The 18,895-nt window shown below is 35.9% G+C and overlaps 1 protein-coding gene across 2 annotated transcripts in view; it reads left to right on the top strand.

Annotated features, from left to right (window-relative positions):
- The window catches only part of LOC110384266 (tumor necrosis factor, alpha-induced protein 8-like protein 2 A), a 50,909-nt gene that overhangs the window by 8,068 nt on the left and 23,946 nt on the right, over window positions 1-18,895 (top strand). The window contains exon 2 of one of the 2 annotated variants that reach the window (XM_064038923.1): window positions 8,466-8,534. The exons of the other annotated variant lie outside the window; for it this stretch is intronic. Within the exon in view, the coding sequence (XP_063894993.1) occupies window positions 8,525-8,534 (10 nt within the window). The 5' untranslated portion in view covers window positions 8,466-8,524. The remainder of the gene's footprint in view (window positions 1-8,465; window positions 8,535-18,895) is intronic. 2 annotated transcript variants of the gene reach the window in all.

Genomic DNA, 18,895 nt, shown 5'->3' with positions numbered 1-18,895 from the left:
CAGAATGGATAATACTTATGTCCCGTTGAATGAATTATGTATGTTATCAACATTACTCATTGCAACAAACTGTTTTAAAACAACGTTGAATTTACTCGCTTATCTGCAAACGCTGTTAAAAACCCAACATGTCGCAACGGACGAAACGGAAATTGCGAATTACTAATAGTTTTCTTAGCTGATAAAGTTAATTACGTCACTGAGGAATTACTTATGAATTGCAGGAACATGCTAAGTTTTATCTTGATAATAGTAAACTGGAGTTATCTCGTGGGTAAACGCATATTCCCGTAGAATCCAGGCATAGTTCATAAATGGATCTTCGACTTCGACAGATTATATAGAATATCTACAAGAGTATTAATATTTTCTGTGATAGTAGAGAATCTTCCAAACCATTATCTTCGGTTGTAACTATTAGATACGTGCTACATATTCCATAGGTTGAGCACTTATGTCGAAAGTTCTCGAACATAGGCAACATGCTCCAGGCTTTAATGCAAACTTTGAAGCCAAGATGTGTGACTGTCTAACTTTGCTTATTGCCACTTCCCTTGTATTGTTTCTGTTTGTTCAGAACAACATATTATCCAAGCAATTTACTACATCGTTCCAATAAAAGGAACTATTATTAAAGAGTATTCGTCATCCAAGGATAGACGTTATTTGATTCCTCAAATACTTGAGAGCAAACAAGTTTCGTATCTACCGTTAGGTATCTAGTTTTTTATAAATACTCATACATGTTCGCTAAGCTTAAACTTGGGAGAACCGATCGATTTAACACGCTATCTACCGTTGTTAACCTTTGCACTTACAATGTAAAGGAGTCTATTTTGGCTTCGACTTACTTGGCCTTTTTATGTGAAGATCAAGATTTATGAATATTGTTTCTTAAAATATACTGCACGCGCGTTAAGCGATGGTAAGTGGTGGGTACTTTGTTACTGGGAAATCAGTAAACGTAAAAATAAATCCGTCCGTCTCCATTACTATTTTATTATCTCATCATCATTTTCTGTAGGCAATAATTAATCTCGTCAACTCAGTTGTGCATCATTTCCACTTTGATTTAAGTATATTTCTGCGATCTCAAATCTGAGAGGCTTCTTCTTTCTTGATAAAGTTCTAAACCTTAACTTTCAATAAACTTTAAGTTAATCGATTCTGCTTTCAAGCCGTTAAACAAACTATATGCATAACTCGTGTCCATTGCAGGAAGACAGATCAGAATTGCTTTCGAATTTATAGTAGCAAGGATGTGAGTGCTGTAAATCATAATGACTCCTGTCGATGTTTTATGTGTACAAATAATGACTATAAATTCTAGGAAGCCATGTTGCACATTAGTAATCGCATCGGCTCTACGCAAGTTCCTGTCTACGATTATAAAGTACCGATTTAAATCATATCTCCAATTATCGTTGCAATTCAGCGATGAATACCGACTATATTTTATTGACCATCGTAGATCATCTTAAGTACTTGGCAACAAAGGCTATAATGGTAAAGTCAATTATTCAAGTAATAAGTAATAGTCCTCACCTCCGTACAATGCAGGTATTATTAAGCAATCTCTCAAACTATCTCTTGAGAAATTATGATCCTTATTGCTAGTACCTGAGGAGCGATTCTTCGTGTCTGAGGTGAGGTTAGGCAGACAAGGTCGTTGAGTCTAGCCTCCAGACAGCCTGTTTTGCTAGCTTTAATGATATGTTTATGCTTGAGTTATAAATATTAGGGGCAAAACGTGTAGACATTTTAATATGATGCATGATTTACGTTGTTTTGTTTGTGACATGATTGAGCAGGTATTCTTTTTGGTACCCAAACCCAAAGTATGAGTGGTGTTACTTGTAAACAAAATTCTGTAACAGTAATGGTAACGGTAGGTAATTTTGGGCCGCGTTGCGTCCGCGCCGGTCAGTTAATTGGTTATTCCGCTTCAGTATGAACGGTTCCGATGGTTCTGTGAAATTGACCGCTGAATTCGACAGTCATGTGTTTTTTGTGTTAATCCTGGCACATGTTCATGTTCACTTGTTCGGCTTTAATTTGTTTTGTTTTTGCCATGTGGCGCTTGTGTGTAACATGGCAGGCCATTTTACTTTCATGATTAATTGGAAGTGTGTTTGCGAATTTATTTTTGTGCAGATTTATTTCTTGCATCGGCTCGGTGGTCTGGAGTTTGTTAACGTTATTATGGGAGTATAGGTGACAAACACCCGCTTACTGCAATATCAAACATCCTTTCTGGAAACGTCTATCCAAAACTATCCATTGTTTGTGACTTTGAACTCCCTGTATCTGTATTACACAACAAAGTTGGATACTTGATAGCTCCATTGTCACCACAATGTTGGCCTTTGTTATGTGAAAGATTGTATTACAATACTGTAAGACTACCCGGTTTGTTCCGGGTTGCCGATCCATGACACACTTCCGAAACAAAAGATTAATTGCAATGACACTACATGCTGAATTTACGCAGTGGTTAACCCCGCTTAAGTCTTTTTAAGCTCTCGTTTCACTATGTCGTCTTGTACAGACTTTTCGCTTTCCATTGTTTCAACATGAATCAGAGTTTGATCCGATGTGATATTTATTATAGCCGTTAATGACTTCTCCGCATCTTATGGCCAATACAAGCATTAGCCAATCAATGACCCCTATTCCGGTTTCTTTGCTCAAATATTCGCTTCTGCCTGTCCGTTCCCGGACCTGTAAAATGACGTCAACTTCAATTTCTTATGATTCCAGTTTGTTAGCGAGAGACATTAAAGTAATATGAAAAAAGCCAACAAGATGTCGATTTTTTATTTGCACAAAAGCAAACATTTCTTTTTGTTCTAAGCAAATAAATTGGGCCCGAATTATTTTGTCTTGACTTTTCTCTTAAGTGGTTATTTCATTTCCGTCTCGTCCCTCAGTTATCCCTGGTATATTTCCATCATTTTCTTTTATTTTAACATTTGGAGTAAACTGAACCATTTTTGAAATCTTAAGAATGAAGTTGGAATCTGTAATTTTATAGCCAGTGCCATTATGATAACAATTTTCTGTAAGGAGGCAATAACTATTTAGGTACAAATCATGTTTGCCATAAAATGGGGAACTCTCAAGCTTTATACGGATATGGAGGAGCATTAGAGTTTATATAGCGAGTTAGAACATCGTTTTTATTTGCCGGTAAACTAGCTTTCATATGCTTTTATGTGTACAGGATGTCAAGGGAAATGCTTGCGTTGGCTCGGTGTCACGCTTCTGAGAATAACTGGAGTGATTTACTCAAGCAATACTGCTACATATTTTAGGTTAAGTGATTTATGTTTGCTTATGACTTGTTCGAATACAGGTATGTGTCGCTTGTCAGTTGGCTGGTTCACTAATTCACTACCGAGAAGTAGAGTTAGTCATTGCTTGCCATTGTTATCACAGTGGTTATCCTAGCAATTCTACACTAGTAATCGATTGCTAATAATCTTTATTTGGAATGAAAAGTGCGTCTTATATAATAATTGTTGCACTAGTTGAGTATGTTTTCCTTCTACTTTATCGAGCTCTGTAACAAACATGTTGGTCGTATATTGCAGTTTCTTATTTGTTGCATTTTATTCACCACAAGATGAATGTATTGCGATGTGCTAGATACGTACGCAAATAAGCAGTCGAGCTGTCGACTAGATACTGTCTCGTTCTATTTAACATATGTTAGCAAGAAGCGTATTAATGTCTGTTATAATTGCAACCGCGTTGCTCTTATGAGACGTAATATGAGCGTCGACTTATTGTTCAACGACTCTCACGATTTTACTTGTTTCTCGAAAGTCAGGGGAAATGATTCATTTATTATGTTTATGCTCGACAGTGTTTCCGTTGTTATTTAATTGACAGACTCCGTCTTCGCTTTCGATACGATCTCCTTGTGACCAACTAATTGGCTAGATTGGAGCTTATTGTTACAGTTGGCATGGCTGTTTATTTACTTTCGTGAAGATTGTACTTGAAACTAAGTCTTTTTACTTCTTTAAGTTATTCGTGTATACTTTCTACATGTTACCTTCAAGTTGATTGATAACTTCATATTAATCGGTCCAACCAAAAGTGCAACACAATATTCAAAACCCCTATCTAATCTCATTTGCTTAAACCTGCCTCACAAGAATCTTGTCAATGCACACAAGCAGAACAAGTTTTCGCTCCACATCGACAGGCAACGACCGCGAACGATAATGTCGTAATTAAATATGCAGTCTAATCTTTAGGACGGGACATCTATATTCTGAAGAAACCGGAACGGTGTGAGATGAGGTCGCCGTATCAAATGTTCTCACGCATCGCTTTCTGTCTCACTGTGCTGCTTTTACACCGCACGAATATGAATATTGTTATTAACTGTTGGCGGTATGTAAATGTCTTGTGTAATTTTCGAGTAGGAAGTGAAGAAGTTAAACTGGCTTAGATATTGATGTAGGTTGATGACTTGATGTGTAGATGCAATTATGTTGATGAAGACTTCTTTTAAAACGAGACAAATGTCTTATTTTATAGACCATGATTATAGAAAAATGTGACCAAAATACTCTATACCACTCTAAACTCCTAACCTAATTAATCACAGCTTTAAAATCTCAGTCCTTACATTACCCGACGTGTCAAAAGGGTGCGCTATGTTCTACGTGATCAAAGGAACTGGAATACGTGTGTAATTGGATGGCCCCATTCAACCATACGTTGGGTCGGTATTATGTACCGGCAGTGTACAGAAGGGTTTTATCAGGTGCCTCGTTGAACTGTAGTGTACGGCTTTTGGGTTTTATTTCGTATTGAGCGTTTTGTACCTCGTTCTGATTGGTCTTTACGTTTTTTGGGTTGTTAAGTTTCCTGTTTGCTTTGTGTGATTTTGAATCTCGAATTTTGTTAAGTTGGTAGTTTTTAGCCCAGCCCTATTTCTCTTCTTTATTATTATTAAGTTTGATTTTGGTTTTGATCGTAAGCCGTCAATCATCAAGCCAGAAAAGTTGTCCCAGAACCTATAACAATTAACACTGTACGCTACATTTTACTAAAGCGAAACTGTTCTCAACAGTTACTCCAATGAAAAGAAGCTTTCAACTAGAGCTAGCCATTAGTCGGCAAAGCGACACTGGAACTAGGTTTTAAGAATAAATAAAACGAACCGCACAAACCGTGTCGATGTCGTGCTTTTAAACATTTATACCGATTCAGTTCTCTACAATTACGTGGAGGTAGAGAATCGATTAGATGTTCGAGTGTGATAGACTGTACTTTATGGTTCTATTCACTTCTGCCAGCGGTTTCACCCGCTTTTTTGAAGGAACTACTTCCAGAGCTCGGATAAGGGAGTAGACTGAATATTATTCTGATACACAAGCTGTATACCGCCGAGTTTCATTTAAATTATTCCCGCATTTTTTGCGTGAAAGACTAGGAAACATCAATACATACAAGCTTTACAGCAGTAACACTGCACACAATTCCACATGCAATTCACGAGTTGTAAGGACAACTACTAACATCGGAACTTTATTGTTAACATATTGTACTGTGAACAAGCCTGTACAACAGATGCAAATTCTCTTTTTGTCCTCTTACGAAGTATTGGCCGTGTGTCTCCATAGTTGGTAGGAATCGATTCCCGTGGGACTCGAGTAAGGCAATCCAAGTTCCTTTAGACATGCACATTTTGTTTTGCTGAAGGGAATTGCAGTACAATATCATCTGCATTCTCATTTTATGACACGATAGTCATTGCACTAGCCTCTTGCAGTTTTATGTATACTATGGGAACTATTTCACACTTCAAACCCGGATCAAAACCATGGCCATTCACTTATTCTAAACTGTATTCAGAGCTCTGATTTTGTTCTCATGAAAACTCTGTGAGACAGAAATACCAACAGAGGTTATACTTTTGAATAATAACATTGCCACAAAGACAAATCCTTTATATTGTACAGTAGGCACATAAGGAAAACGATGACCCCAATAATCTTCAACGTACACTATATGAAACGGTACAAAAATAACATTTGAAGCGCAATAGTGCCAGATATAGTTAATTCAAGGATGGTAAACAATGATTAGGTCATTGTGAGTTGTCTGGTCAACCGTGAATTGTGAGTCATGTCGTATGAAGTATCCTTTGTAAAGGTATTGAATTGGTTGAAACCTTAAGCTGTGTAGTTCATGACTGCCTTTGAGACTTCTTCGTGATCAAATGGTTCTGTGACATCATTGGATCTTACAGTTCTAGCTTTGTTTAGAGCTGTATTTTTATCTTGAATTGCTGGTATAGCATTTTTGGATTCACTCATAAAACAAGCTAGTCATTTGTGCGTATTACTTTCTGAGCCGTGTAATAAGAATTTAGACTCAGATAGATCACAAAAAAGGCACCAGTTTTTTGCAAGTCTCGTTTAGTGCTCCAAGCAAATGATTGTTCTTTATAAAAAAGAAACAACCAGTCTATGAGTCAAACAGAGTGATTGTTCATCTGTCTGTTTGTGTATGTTTGTATATCATTAACGTATGTGTCTAGTCATCTGAAACGTGTTTGTAGTTAGTGTTTTGTTATTGGCCCGCTGTATCTAACTATTGGTAAACCATGATGACGTTAAGAGTGTTATTTCAGTATAATTTTATTTGTGGGATACGTTGCTCCCACTTATTATTAACTCATCTCCCAATTAACGTCAATTGGCCTGATTCATTTAAATCTTCTTTAAGAAACTTAATTTAGTTTGAAGGCTGGTCATTTCAAGTAACCACAAAAACCCAATTAAAATCTAACTCATAATTTGTACCTAGAATACTAAATTGGATCGTACGACAATTTACGCGAAGGAAATAATTTACGCTATTCTAACTTTTATATCTTTAAAATAACATGTATAATCCTATGAAATGGATGAGGGCAATTTGTCGTGCACACGGATAAAACTTTACCGATATAAATCTATCAGAAGTTTGCTAATGTATTTAAATGTTTCTGATGAAGTATCGCGGTGTAGCTTCTGGAAGATTTTTGCATTCCATTTTAATTTTAGAAACAGTTCAGTCTGATTTTTGGGTCATTCATTGAAGTGGGTTTTTGATGTGGTGGCTCAACATTGATGAGTGTAACTGTAGCTCCTAACTGTATATAAAAATAAAAGTATTCAAACTCATTTGCATGCTTGAAACAATCTTGTTTTCGTCTCGTCAATACGTAGACTGGCGTACCCCTATTCCACGTGTCCCTGATTAAGGACACACGAAAATAGGGCATAAATTATTCAAATTCAAGTCAAACTCCTTACGTTTACCTAGACGTGATCCTTTATCTAAACAGGTGAACAGAGGTGTAGGTACGAACATAAATAAAATAGGAATCACGTTACATATCTGACTAAGTTTTCACGAGGCACGTTCCACGTCAAATGACATAGCGAGTATTTAATAACGTTTCTCTTATTTACCCAGCCAACAGACCTGAAAACCGGTCAAGTATCAATCCGTATTTACGAGTATATTGGGAACAGAGACACGTGTTTGCCAATTGAAATATGAGCTTGTCGTATCGCTTCTCATGTAAGAGGTAATAACGTTCACATTGATTGAGGACATGGATTGGCTAGACGCTATAATACTCTGTAGTACCGTTAACTATTGTAAATTATTACGAATATTGAAGGTACATAAAATCTGAGTTTGCAATTGCGTATGCCTATAAACTAGGACTATTAAGCAAACATTCGACACTACGTCACTGGAAGCTGAAAACTGTTCGCTGAAGCATAAATCGCTTGATATTTCCATGTACGTAGGGAGTGGTAACATGATAAAGCGATTAAGCGCCTCTAGGCGTTTGACAGAAACTGCGTCGCACATGGGCATCGACCGCAGGGTGCATTTCCTTTTTTCTTTTTTTTTATTCCGTGACCACGGCATCCGGACGCAACTGGCGACGTGCGAGATAAAAGGATTTTAAATATAGAACGGGGAAAATGTAACGGCTATTTTGTAGCTCATGTGGCTTGTTAGTTAAAAACTTAAACGGGTAGGATAACCGCAATACGAGTAAGCTCTTTGAAGTAAACCTGGTAAAATTGCCAAGATTATACTCCGCACATATTGTATAATATGTTTTTATTTGTGGGAACATGAAAGTAATTTGTGATTCATGTTCGTTATTTGTATATTTTCGTTTGAGTTGTTTATGCTTCAGCTGAACGTTCAAACGGAGAGTCCGTGTGATTAAACGTTCTGTTAATGAATGCATAGCAGTAATTAACTTCAAAAACCAATTTGTTTTGCTCTTTGTTTTGTTTTCCTTTGATTTGAAATGAGTACACACAGGAAAACACGTTAGTTCAACATCAACATATTTATTTTTATTATGTTTTACTAACGCTTATTTTTTTTAGTTATTTTTTGTTAATTTTATTATTTTTTCTTTACAGGAGCTGGATGTGTAGCTGATTGTGTTTTATTTTACAAGAAGTTTCTTTAATTTTTCTTCATGGTATCATGTAAGTTTTATTTTATTTTTGTTTTTTTTTTATGATTTATGTTTTTTTTCCTAACATGTACTATTTACAGGAACTTTCAGTTTTGGTCCTTCAGATGTGGTTTTCTTTAGTTTTTCTTAATATTATCCGATGTCCTAAAGGACCAATGGTCTGGAATTTTTCCATTTCCTCGTAGGGACACATTCGCCGTGCATAGAGCGGTCGGGACAATTCAATTTGACGTTATTTTCCGGATGCTTGCCATCAGGCTCCTGACATGAGAAGCCGTAAAAATAATCCGGTGAACAGGGTTCGGTATGTCAGCTATTTGAATCTATCTTCAGGGTTGGGATAACAGGGTTTTAGGGGTTGTATGGATTTTGTTGTAGATTTTTTGGCAATCTTGTGTAAGGAATGAATGTTAAAAATATTCATAAAAAAATAGTCTGAGAACTACCTACTCATGATTATGAAAGATGACAAGTTTGTATAAATGCAATTAAGGACTTACAATCAAAACTGAATAGTCCTAAAGAAGACTCCAATGGATTTCCTTAATCAAACTCAAAGTTACGAGGTCAATACTAAAACATGATTAAAACTAGAAACAACACAAAAACAAGACAACTTCATCAAGTCCTTTGCGTGACAAAAGTAATACGGAAACATGAAATACATTTTGCACATTTTATGATGACCATAAATCGCCAAATACCAAGGTGTCTGGTTACCATGGCAACGGCCACGTACTTCCGTACGGAAGGACCAAGATTATTGTAATGTGACGAACTTATAAGGGCATAAAGTTATTTGCAATATTGTATGATTTATCGGTACTTTGATGTAAATTGTGGGTACTGAGTAATTGCTAGGTTGTATCTATTATGGGAAGGAAGTTGATCATTTCCTTATTTATTTGATGAAGCTTTATATTGCTTGATTATGTTGAGATAAGTTTTATGTACGTCTAATTAATTTCATGTAGGTTTTCTTTCAGTTTTAAAGGTCGACTCAGTCAAATTGTTTTTTTTCTGGAAATGTCACCACGCAAATTAGATAGGCTAAGAATTTTATTTATTACATAGTCAATGCCAATTTTGGTAGATGTAATTGCACAACATTGTTTAGAAAATTGATCAAAACACGTTAATATTCGAAGAGGTTTCTTTCCAGAAAGTTCTAACAGCAATTAAGCAGTAATTGTGGGATCCCTAGTTTGTCTCGATAGTTGTGCCTTCATTTGGTTAAACCGTTTTATTGTAATAAACGCAAAAGACGTGTTTGTCGGCACACATTGTTCTAATGTTGTCTGGATAGCTTAACTCGTAAAATTTAATGAGAGATATGAATATAAATAGTTAAAACAGGATGCAATGTAAACAGTAATCTCTTCATAAGTGACACAAAAGTTCTTAATTGGAAATGGTGTGAACAATTGCAATCACATAATAATTGACACCTTTCTTTTACGATTATTGTCTACTGCGGTTTAGTATTTTTCCTTCAGTTATTATAAAGTGACATTTACTTTGGTTAAGTATATGCAATTGTGCATTAATTTAGTCATCCATCGAACCTACAGAAAACAATGTCGTTGTCACTAGTAGAAAAAACCTTTTAATCGTGTGCAAGAATAACTTTTCATTTAAATTATATTATTTTAATTGTAAAAGAAGTTTCAAATGAAGTAGTTCAAGGTATAGGTATAATTATGTTAATTAACAAACTACAAATACACTACACTACATACTGCCTAGTGCCAAGTATAAATGCTCTTGCATTAAGATTCATGCAAGGACCGACAAGAAAACCTTCACAACTAGGCCGGTTCAAAACTTTCTTCTTCCAAGGTAGCAATTAGCATACAACATGGTGCATTATAAATGTTCGTTCTTTAATTACTGGTAACAGTCTACTGGTCCTTGCATCCGAAGGCTGTAATGTCATAACTGGAACAACATATCCTTGACACGCCTCGGTGACCGCATCACGTATGTGGGGAAATGTATAGCAAACATTGATATGGTGAATGCTATATTACATGGTAAGGGTACGTTTATATCAAACGAAGGAGAAACTAAGCTAGAATAGAGCAGCATTTTAGCAAATTCTTTAAAGCTTATCAGATGCAGAGCTTTCTTTCGCTGTTCTCTCTAGAAGGTGGAGAGGTGGAGATGGAATGATCATTTATTTGTTCGTTTACTATTTCTATAAAAAAATCTAAGGATACGTCCCTTACGTAACGATACGTTTCCTGGAAACTATTCAGTAGTATGTGGTTCTGGTTTGACTAGTTAGTGAGTTTATGTGGCTTAAAGTTAAGAAGCTGTTCGAGTTGGGTTACAATTGCTTCTGAATTCTATGAAATTTATTAAATTTATGAGAGGAGGAATCATACTTGGAGGGGAACACATCGTAATTGATATAGAGGTATGTACTAAATTTATTTTCTCTACCTTTTTAGTTCTCAATATACGAAGTCTTGTGACATAAAAGTAATTAAAATTATACTATCTTACCTTATATATTTAATACACACCAGTTGACATGAAGGTTAATTAATAATCTAAAATCAATAAGTATGACACAAGTTGCTGATTATACAAATAGATGTTCAAGATACATAGAGGTAGTTAATTAGAAGGTTGTTATTAAGCAGGATGTTACCTTGAATGCTTGTATTAGTAAATTAGATACAGTTGAGTTGAAGGCTGTACTGCATTCTTCAGGCTTCCTGTAAATAATATGCTTATTATACGACGTAAAAATGCAATTAATCCAGTGCTTACTGAAATTCTGAGAAAGCCGTCAAAGACGATTCTTGGATTTTTCTCATAAAACCTTATTATTTGTAACGCTTGGATGCTTTAAAGCAGAATACAATAATAAGTGAGTATAGCTAGTCTGTTAAATTAAAATCATAACTGCACTTAGCATTTTAACAATTCAATTAATAAAACAAAGGCCACCAACATTTCAACCATGATGAAAGTTCACAGACTAAGAAATATCCTAGATGCACTTAGAAAAAGGTGTCCAGTTTTTTATGAGTCAGAAAAGCTCCGGTTTCTCCTAAAAATATAATCCAAAAAAATTAACTGTACCTACAAATAGTATCTAGTATTTCTAAGCTCAGTGAAATATCTCGTGGAACAAGATAAAGTTGGGGGTCGTTAGAGTACCCTTGGAGACGAAGCATCGCAGCCAGCTCGTGCAGGGTTAGATAACGCCTTTATGGCCAAGATATCAGCAGATTCAATTAAATTTCGTTTTAGGGTTGAGCTTGTTGATATAGACTGCTTTATCACCGTCTGATCAAGGATCAAATGCATAATACCTGATTTGCTATCGTGCTTGTTTCCGTCAGCCGTTTCATGTTAGTTCCTCGGGTGAAACCTACTTTGCGCACCTGAATATAAATGTAAATACATACTCCAGTCAGTTATTCCAACTTTGCCGTTCTGAAGTCAGCCGTTTGTTGCCTAGCGCCGCGCCGGCGCAGTAGCATTGTTTGTACATTTTTGACAGACGTGAAGTCATGAGTAGCCATCTTCGGACCAGCAAAGAGGAATTGACAAATGACTCATGGGAAAAGGTAAAGTTTGTAGCACCTATGTATATGTTATGGACCAAGTGATAAATTGGGCAGTATACATAATGCCCGGTCATTATGAATAATGCCCAATATGAGAGTGCAATTTGATAATAATTATTCAAACAATCAAATTGACCGGGCACTATACATATTGCCCGTGACCTTTTGGGCAAAGTAATACAAACATCTTTAATTTCATTTTTTTTATTGTTATTGACATTTAACTTAAAATAAACTAAATATAACACATCCCATATCAATTGACAGAGCATAGAAGTAAGCATGCAACATGCAGCAAGCATGGCTTCTGTCACGGGTCCGGCGCTGCGGGGCTCCGGCGGTCCCATGCGAGCTTATCGTCGCAGATGGTTTTCACGCTCACCACCGCAGCTTCGGCTTGCTGGCCGGCTCGAGCCGGCCAGCCTCAGCCGCGTCGGTGAGCGTTAAAACTACCTGCGCCTCAGCTCGCAGGCCGCCTCGCCCCTCCGCGCCTACTCGGTTTTGAATTGCACTCTAGGGGTATGGCAGACAAGACTACGTGGAGTCGGTTTTGCAGCGAATCGCTTTCGCCACTAAGTTCAGTTTTTAATACAATGTTTTGAATCCAAATTAAATTCTACCATAAAAAAAACGAGCCAAGAAAAATGAGATCAAGAAAAACGAGGCCGAGTTAGTAAATTAGAAGACAATTGTCCAATTAATAATTTTGTGGCTAGACTTACAATTTCCCATTAAAATAGAACATATAATTTAAAACAATAATCATAAAATATGTAGGAAGTAACAGGATTTATTTATTAGAACAACTGCCACCCTCGCACCGCATAAAATATAGCTTTATTATCGAATTGCCCAACTATCATGTAGCAATATAATAATGCCCGTGCAATGTGATAAATAATGAAGTTAAGATAGTTATTAATCACTTGGCCCGATAAAGCTAGACATTATTCATAATGCTCGGGCATTATAAATAATGCCCGAATTAATCACATGGTCCATAACATATACATACAGTATTATGTACACGAACACTTTTATTAGTAAACAGTGTTGGAAATAATACACAATGTTATCAAATATCAGTCATGCCTTACCAGGCAGACCACACAGTGACCACAGACAAGTCATTAGCTTTATATTTACAAACTAGTTGTTCCCCGTGGTTTCACCCGCGTCTAAATAGGATGTATATCTAGTCTTTGTCTCCCGAAAAAAGTTTAGCTTCAACAGAGAAAGATTTTTTCAAATTGGTTCAGTACTTTTGGACCCTTTACAGTTCACAAACAAAAAATCCTTTTATGTTTTTTTTTTATATTGAACTTCTCTATATCACCTGTGCAGGGTCAACATTAGGGCAAGCCCGACGGGTTTTATAGATATTAATAGGTATTTACGTTCGATTTTCATTAGGTTAAGTAATTGGTTTTTATACGCATTGCTTTGGCATACTAATACCTGTTACTGTTGATAGGTTTATCTTGTATACAAAACTTTTAAAACCTAAGGTAATACGCAAATTCAAGTTTTGGTTTTGTATGAAATAACAATGACATCTTCAGAAACGTAGTACCAATTAAATGGTACTTAGATTGTCTCGTGCAAACCATGGAAGTTCTCAACGTACGTGATCTATCTTCCATCAGGTACACGAAACCCCTGACTTAGTGCATAGACACACGCACACATAGGCAATACACACACCAGCGTATCTACGATATGTCTGTGAGACTACAGACCGTAGGAAAGTCGATCTATGAGCGATTACCCTCTCTCTAATACGTTTTTAACTACATTTTGTTCACAAGGCGTTAATAAACCTGCTTGCAACGGTTTAGTGACATGAGGAAACTATTTCGTAGACATAATTTTTATACTTCCAAGAATATCCAAGCTATTTATAGCTGAATTTCAACTGGCACATGTAAATAATAAACCACATATGACCACTTTATAGTATTGATTTTCCGCTCATTCATAACGAAAATACATTTTAAGACAATAGAACAAAACCTGTTGTAACCAAACTTAATACACAGGTTAAAATCAATATTTCCTCACTTGCAGTACATTTCATATTCGAGAGTTTTAATTATAGGTAGTGTTAATGGTTCCGTTGAACTGAGAAAACAAGGGGCTATTTAGTTATGCAGAACGAAGTCTGAAGCATAAATCTCTGAGCAGAATAAAGTGGACAAAGTAAACATAAATCATCGTACAATTTTGTTGGGTGTTTTTCCGTAAAATTTGTAGTCTATTCGCACTGTGTTTGTTAATATTTTGCTGTTTTTATTAACTTAAAAAAGATAAATCATGTTACAGGATGGCGTCCTTTCCTCTTTTAAAGAGCTTTTGTTTATTGTTGACAAAGACTAGGAAGAACTGGAAAAAACATTGTCATTTTTGTTCTTTTACATAAGGAGATAGCAAGAAAATTTCTGAATTACTGAGATAATAAACTACCTACTAATATTTTATGAATAGATATCCATTGGTATTTTCCATCTTTACCAGCCAGTCTTCGAAGCAAGAATATCGTATTTCTCCCTTGGCGCGTTCGAGGTACTTTAAAGGCACCTGTCTTAGAGCACAATTGAATTTTATCCCGTGACGTAACGCAAGATCAAAGTAGCTTAACTTCGTTCAGTGGAATTGTTCCTAGAAAGTGCTGGAGATAAGTAGGAAAGAATACAGATGCACGGTTACAAATAAAATTAATCATGAAGGTATGAAAGCTCAAGTAATATTTTCATGTGTAATATCTGTGTCGCTATCGACAGCTTAGTCTTATGATTCTTTAATTTTCAGATTTCTATTGTTTATTGTATTCCATCATTTAAGATCTCACTTACCTATGTTCAATACGAAATAGCCTGTAACAGAATTTTATAAAATTTTACATCGCATTCCCTTCTTCGAAGTAAGATCAAAGACCCTGAAATGAAAATGTTCAAATTGAAAATAAAATATTTTCATTAACTTTCCAGTGAGTACTTTTCCTAAACATTTTGATAAAATCGTTTATACCTTCGCAGAAACGGTTCGTATTCGGTTAAATCAGGGAAAGGAGTACTGAAGGTCGTTGACTTCGCGTTACCTGTTCCCTCTTCCCCGGGCTCTTATTACTGTGCTGAACAAATTCGATGAGAGCTTTAAATTCTATTACGCTTTTTCATTGTTTCAGTAATGATACCTACGTATTTCTGACTTTTTTGCGTGCACATGTACCTTTTTATATTTTTCGTTGTAAGGACTCGTCTACTTTACATTATCTACTTGCCTCTATTATTTATGTTTTCACAGCATTTTCACAAATAATAACGTCATTATTTTCATCATTTTAGCATTCACCAAATGTAAAATTCAACACAGCTTTTCCTTCTTTCCTTTTAAATTACCAGCGGCTTTGTTTAAAATCCTCTTTTTCTTAAGACCGGCTTTGCATAACTTCTGCCTGGGGTTATTATTCTGGTATTTTCCTTCATCATTAGGTCTCAGAATACTGAGCAGCTATAATCTGATCTAGGGGTGACTGACACCTCGTAGTAGACTTTATCGCACCCGCCTAAAATTAATGAGCTTGGCTCCACGACATGGGTGGGTAGACTCGTTATTATATCAGGAATACGGATTAGAGATTTATTATAGAATATGGTTGGGCGCACATTAGACGGAGAAATATTTTATTTATCTATTTTCTATTACTTTTTCTACGACGACACTGCTTCAAGGCGACGAATTTCGATTTTCCTGTGATTAATTAATTTTAAAGTCCTGGATCCCCTAATATTTTATTTTTAAAAGTGAAATAAAGGCGAAAATATATGGAAACACATGATGACGAAAATCTAAATATCTGAAACCGTAATAAAAAAGAATATGCTAAAAACGATATGTTGGACACAATAAGGTGTTGCCACTGTAAAACAAGCACTTACCCAGGTACTAGACACCGACCTCTTGACATAATACTACGCCATTCACTTACGGCTCCCATGGGAAATGTATGGGCCTTTCTATTTTTAGCCGAAAACACAGGACAACATTGAACATAGCTACAGATAGTAAAAAAACCTCATTCCGCAGCAAATTGAATCGGATTTAAGAACACGAGGCTTAAGGATGCGACGGTTTGTTTGTTTGCTATTCCCTGATGTAATGTGAGTAAATAAGGAAGGAAGTTCTTGCTTTAACTATCCTTCTTGCTTAAGCTCTGAGGATCATGGCTGGATCTGTGTGGTTCCTGAAACTTGAAACCAAATGATTGCTAAATGAAATGAAGGCTCTATTTGCAACAGCGTCCTGTGTAAGACGAAGAAAAAGCAGTAAATATTTTATAGCTTAAGTATTAAATAATATTGCTTGCTTTTTAATTGGCTGTATTTGTTCTACCGGCTAACACCTTACGTGTACACCACCTGTGAATAACGTTAAGTGTGTTTATGTTAACGGTTCCTCGCATGAGAGTTTCATAAGTGCTGGATCCTGGATTATGTTATATGATACGTGTTATGGGATGGTATTCTAGTAGCTATAGAATCTAGAATAGATCTTTGCTTAAGCATAGATGTAATGTGAATTTCTATTACCTAGCGTTCTTTTTAATTAGTTACTAGAGATTGAATTTTGATATCAGCCACTTTGTATACAAATAATGTCAAGGTCTGATCGCTGGTATCTATAGATAAGAATTGAAGGCCCTTACATCTTAGGCTTCAAAAATGGATCCATTCTAGTACATTCCTTATGTAAGGCATGGACTAATTCGGTTCACTTTCTTTATCTTTACAGAGTTGTCAAACCTTAGCGACCTTTTTCGTTCTTTATAGGGGAGAATACAAACAAAGAGCCTAACTTAATGAATACAGGCCTTCATGTTTCTAGTTGAGCAGGTGTGGTAAATGTCAAGTTGCTCGTTATGCCTCCAACCATGGTGGATCTAGTAACGAGACGGTTGTTTACGCTGTTCGCCTCAATGAAGTGCCCTAATGACTGCTGTTGCCTTTTATACGATGTTTCATGACGGAAATGTAGGTTAGAGGAATTTGAAGAGGACTCCAGCCCACTAGGGGTTTAATTAAAGCCCGTTTGAGGACCATTCGTTTCAAAAGAATATTGAGGCTTCGAGGTTGATGAAGAATCTTAGATTGGTTATGGAGCTTACGTAACTTTTTTGAGAACTTTCGAATGAATGTCAAGTATTCCTTTTGCTTCGGTAGTTTTATTTATGTTTCATACTTTACCTTTAGCCAAAGTTACTCATAGCCATGACATACATGACAGTGTAAATGATGTACACTTTCGTATCTCAAGTACAACACCTACATAATATCTAACTGGAGAGAATTACTCTCAAGATGTGTCGACAGCACTCCTGTCACTAGCATGAATATATTGTATGTTTCTATACAATATCTGTAGGTTGAATGATCCTAGTTTAATAGATTGCATCAGTCTATTAGGTAATAATGTAGTTGCAGTAATGACTGCTATATGTCTGCTGTTTATTATGTTTCATTAGCACTTTCTAAATAGCGCTTAATTAGGTAATTCAACACTGTATATTTTAATCACCATTCTTAATTAGGACACTTTAATTCCAGACAGTTTTAAATAAGCGACGTGTCATGTCAAAAATTACATTGTAACAGTAGAAAGCAAAAAAATCGTTTAAGTAATGTTTATGAAAGGTATCAAAGAAATGACACACCTGTTTTACCTCTTTGCGCAAATAAAGAGTTTAGAAAAAGCAATAAACGTAGGTGTCGCGTCTATCAGTCAGACTGCGTGGCGACAAATGGCCTCAGACTAATAAATGAGTAGACGCGACTCACCTTTGAATATTTAACTTGTTCGTGGAAACAAGCAAGGTTTTGATCAGCTTAATGTTTGTTTTGTGCCTCTGTGGAAATAGTTCAGCTAAGTACTAGAACGTTTCAACTACTTTCATGCTGTAGTCTACTGTATATTCCTAATATACCGTTTTCGAATTTTTCTTCGTTTCAGAAAGCTATAAATTAATTTTAATAGCTCCTTTCTCTCTTATTAGCAATATTGTAACCACTAACAATGTAACAACAATGTTTTCCAAACAAATCATCTGCTTATCCATTAGACAACTATGTTGCTTATATTAACACCCGTATAAATAAATAACACATCATGCATTTGTAATTTACCTTTATAGTCCTGTTGCATTCCGTTACACGTAATTTCAAACGTGCCAACTTCATAAGCCCCTATGACAGAACAGACACGATAGCTAGTCAAACTCAGTAGAACGAAACGCAAACACAAACAAACAAACTGCAGTTTTACATTTACGGCTATTGTACAGACTTTACGACTTACCATACAAAGTATGGAAACACGAGGTAATTTGGATATTTTTATCTTTAGTAAAACCACGTTTTTCACATTCATGTCTCGATTAGAGTTAAAGAATCAGTGGATTAAGTAATAAAAACTATTTTGTGAATCGATTTTTATTGTGCGCGATTATGTGATCGGCCATATTAAAACTTTCTATTTTATAACAGCGTAACACGTCAACTCTAACATCTGAAACAGTTAAATCAGGCATATACGAATACATATAACAAGAGGAATATTCTTTTGTTTGTTTTGGTACCCTAAATGCTGTGAACAGTAGTTTCTATAACCTATAAAAAATATTTAACCATTGGAAAGCTACAGTATCCCCCACACCCGCTACAGTATCATGACATACGCTATATTTTGTCCGGGTACGGGAAGAAATTTCCCTGGATCGCCAGTGCAGTGTGAA

Source organism: Helicoverpa armigera, chromosome 17 (assembly GCF_030705265.1).
Source record: "Helicoverpa armigera isolate CAAS_96S chromosome 17, ASM3070526v1, whole genome shotgun sequence".
Taxonomy (NCBI): Eukaryota; Metazoa; Arthropoda; class Insecta; order Lepidoptera; family Noctuidae; genus Helicoverpa; species Helicoverpa armigera.
The sequence above is the reverse complement of the archived record's forward strand: the minus strand, read 5'-3'. Positions and strand labels throughout refer to the sequence as shown.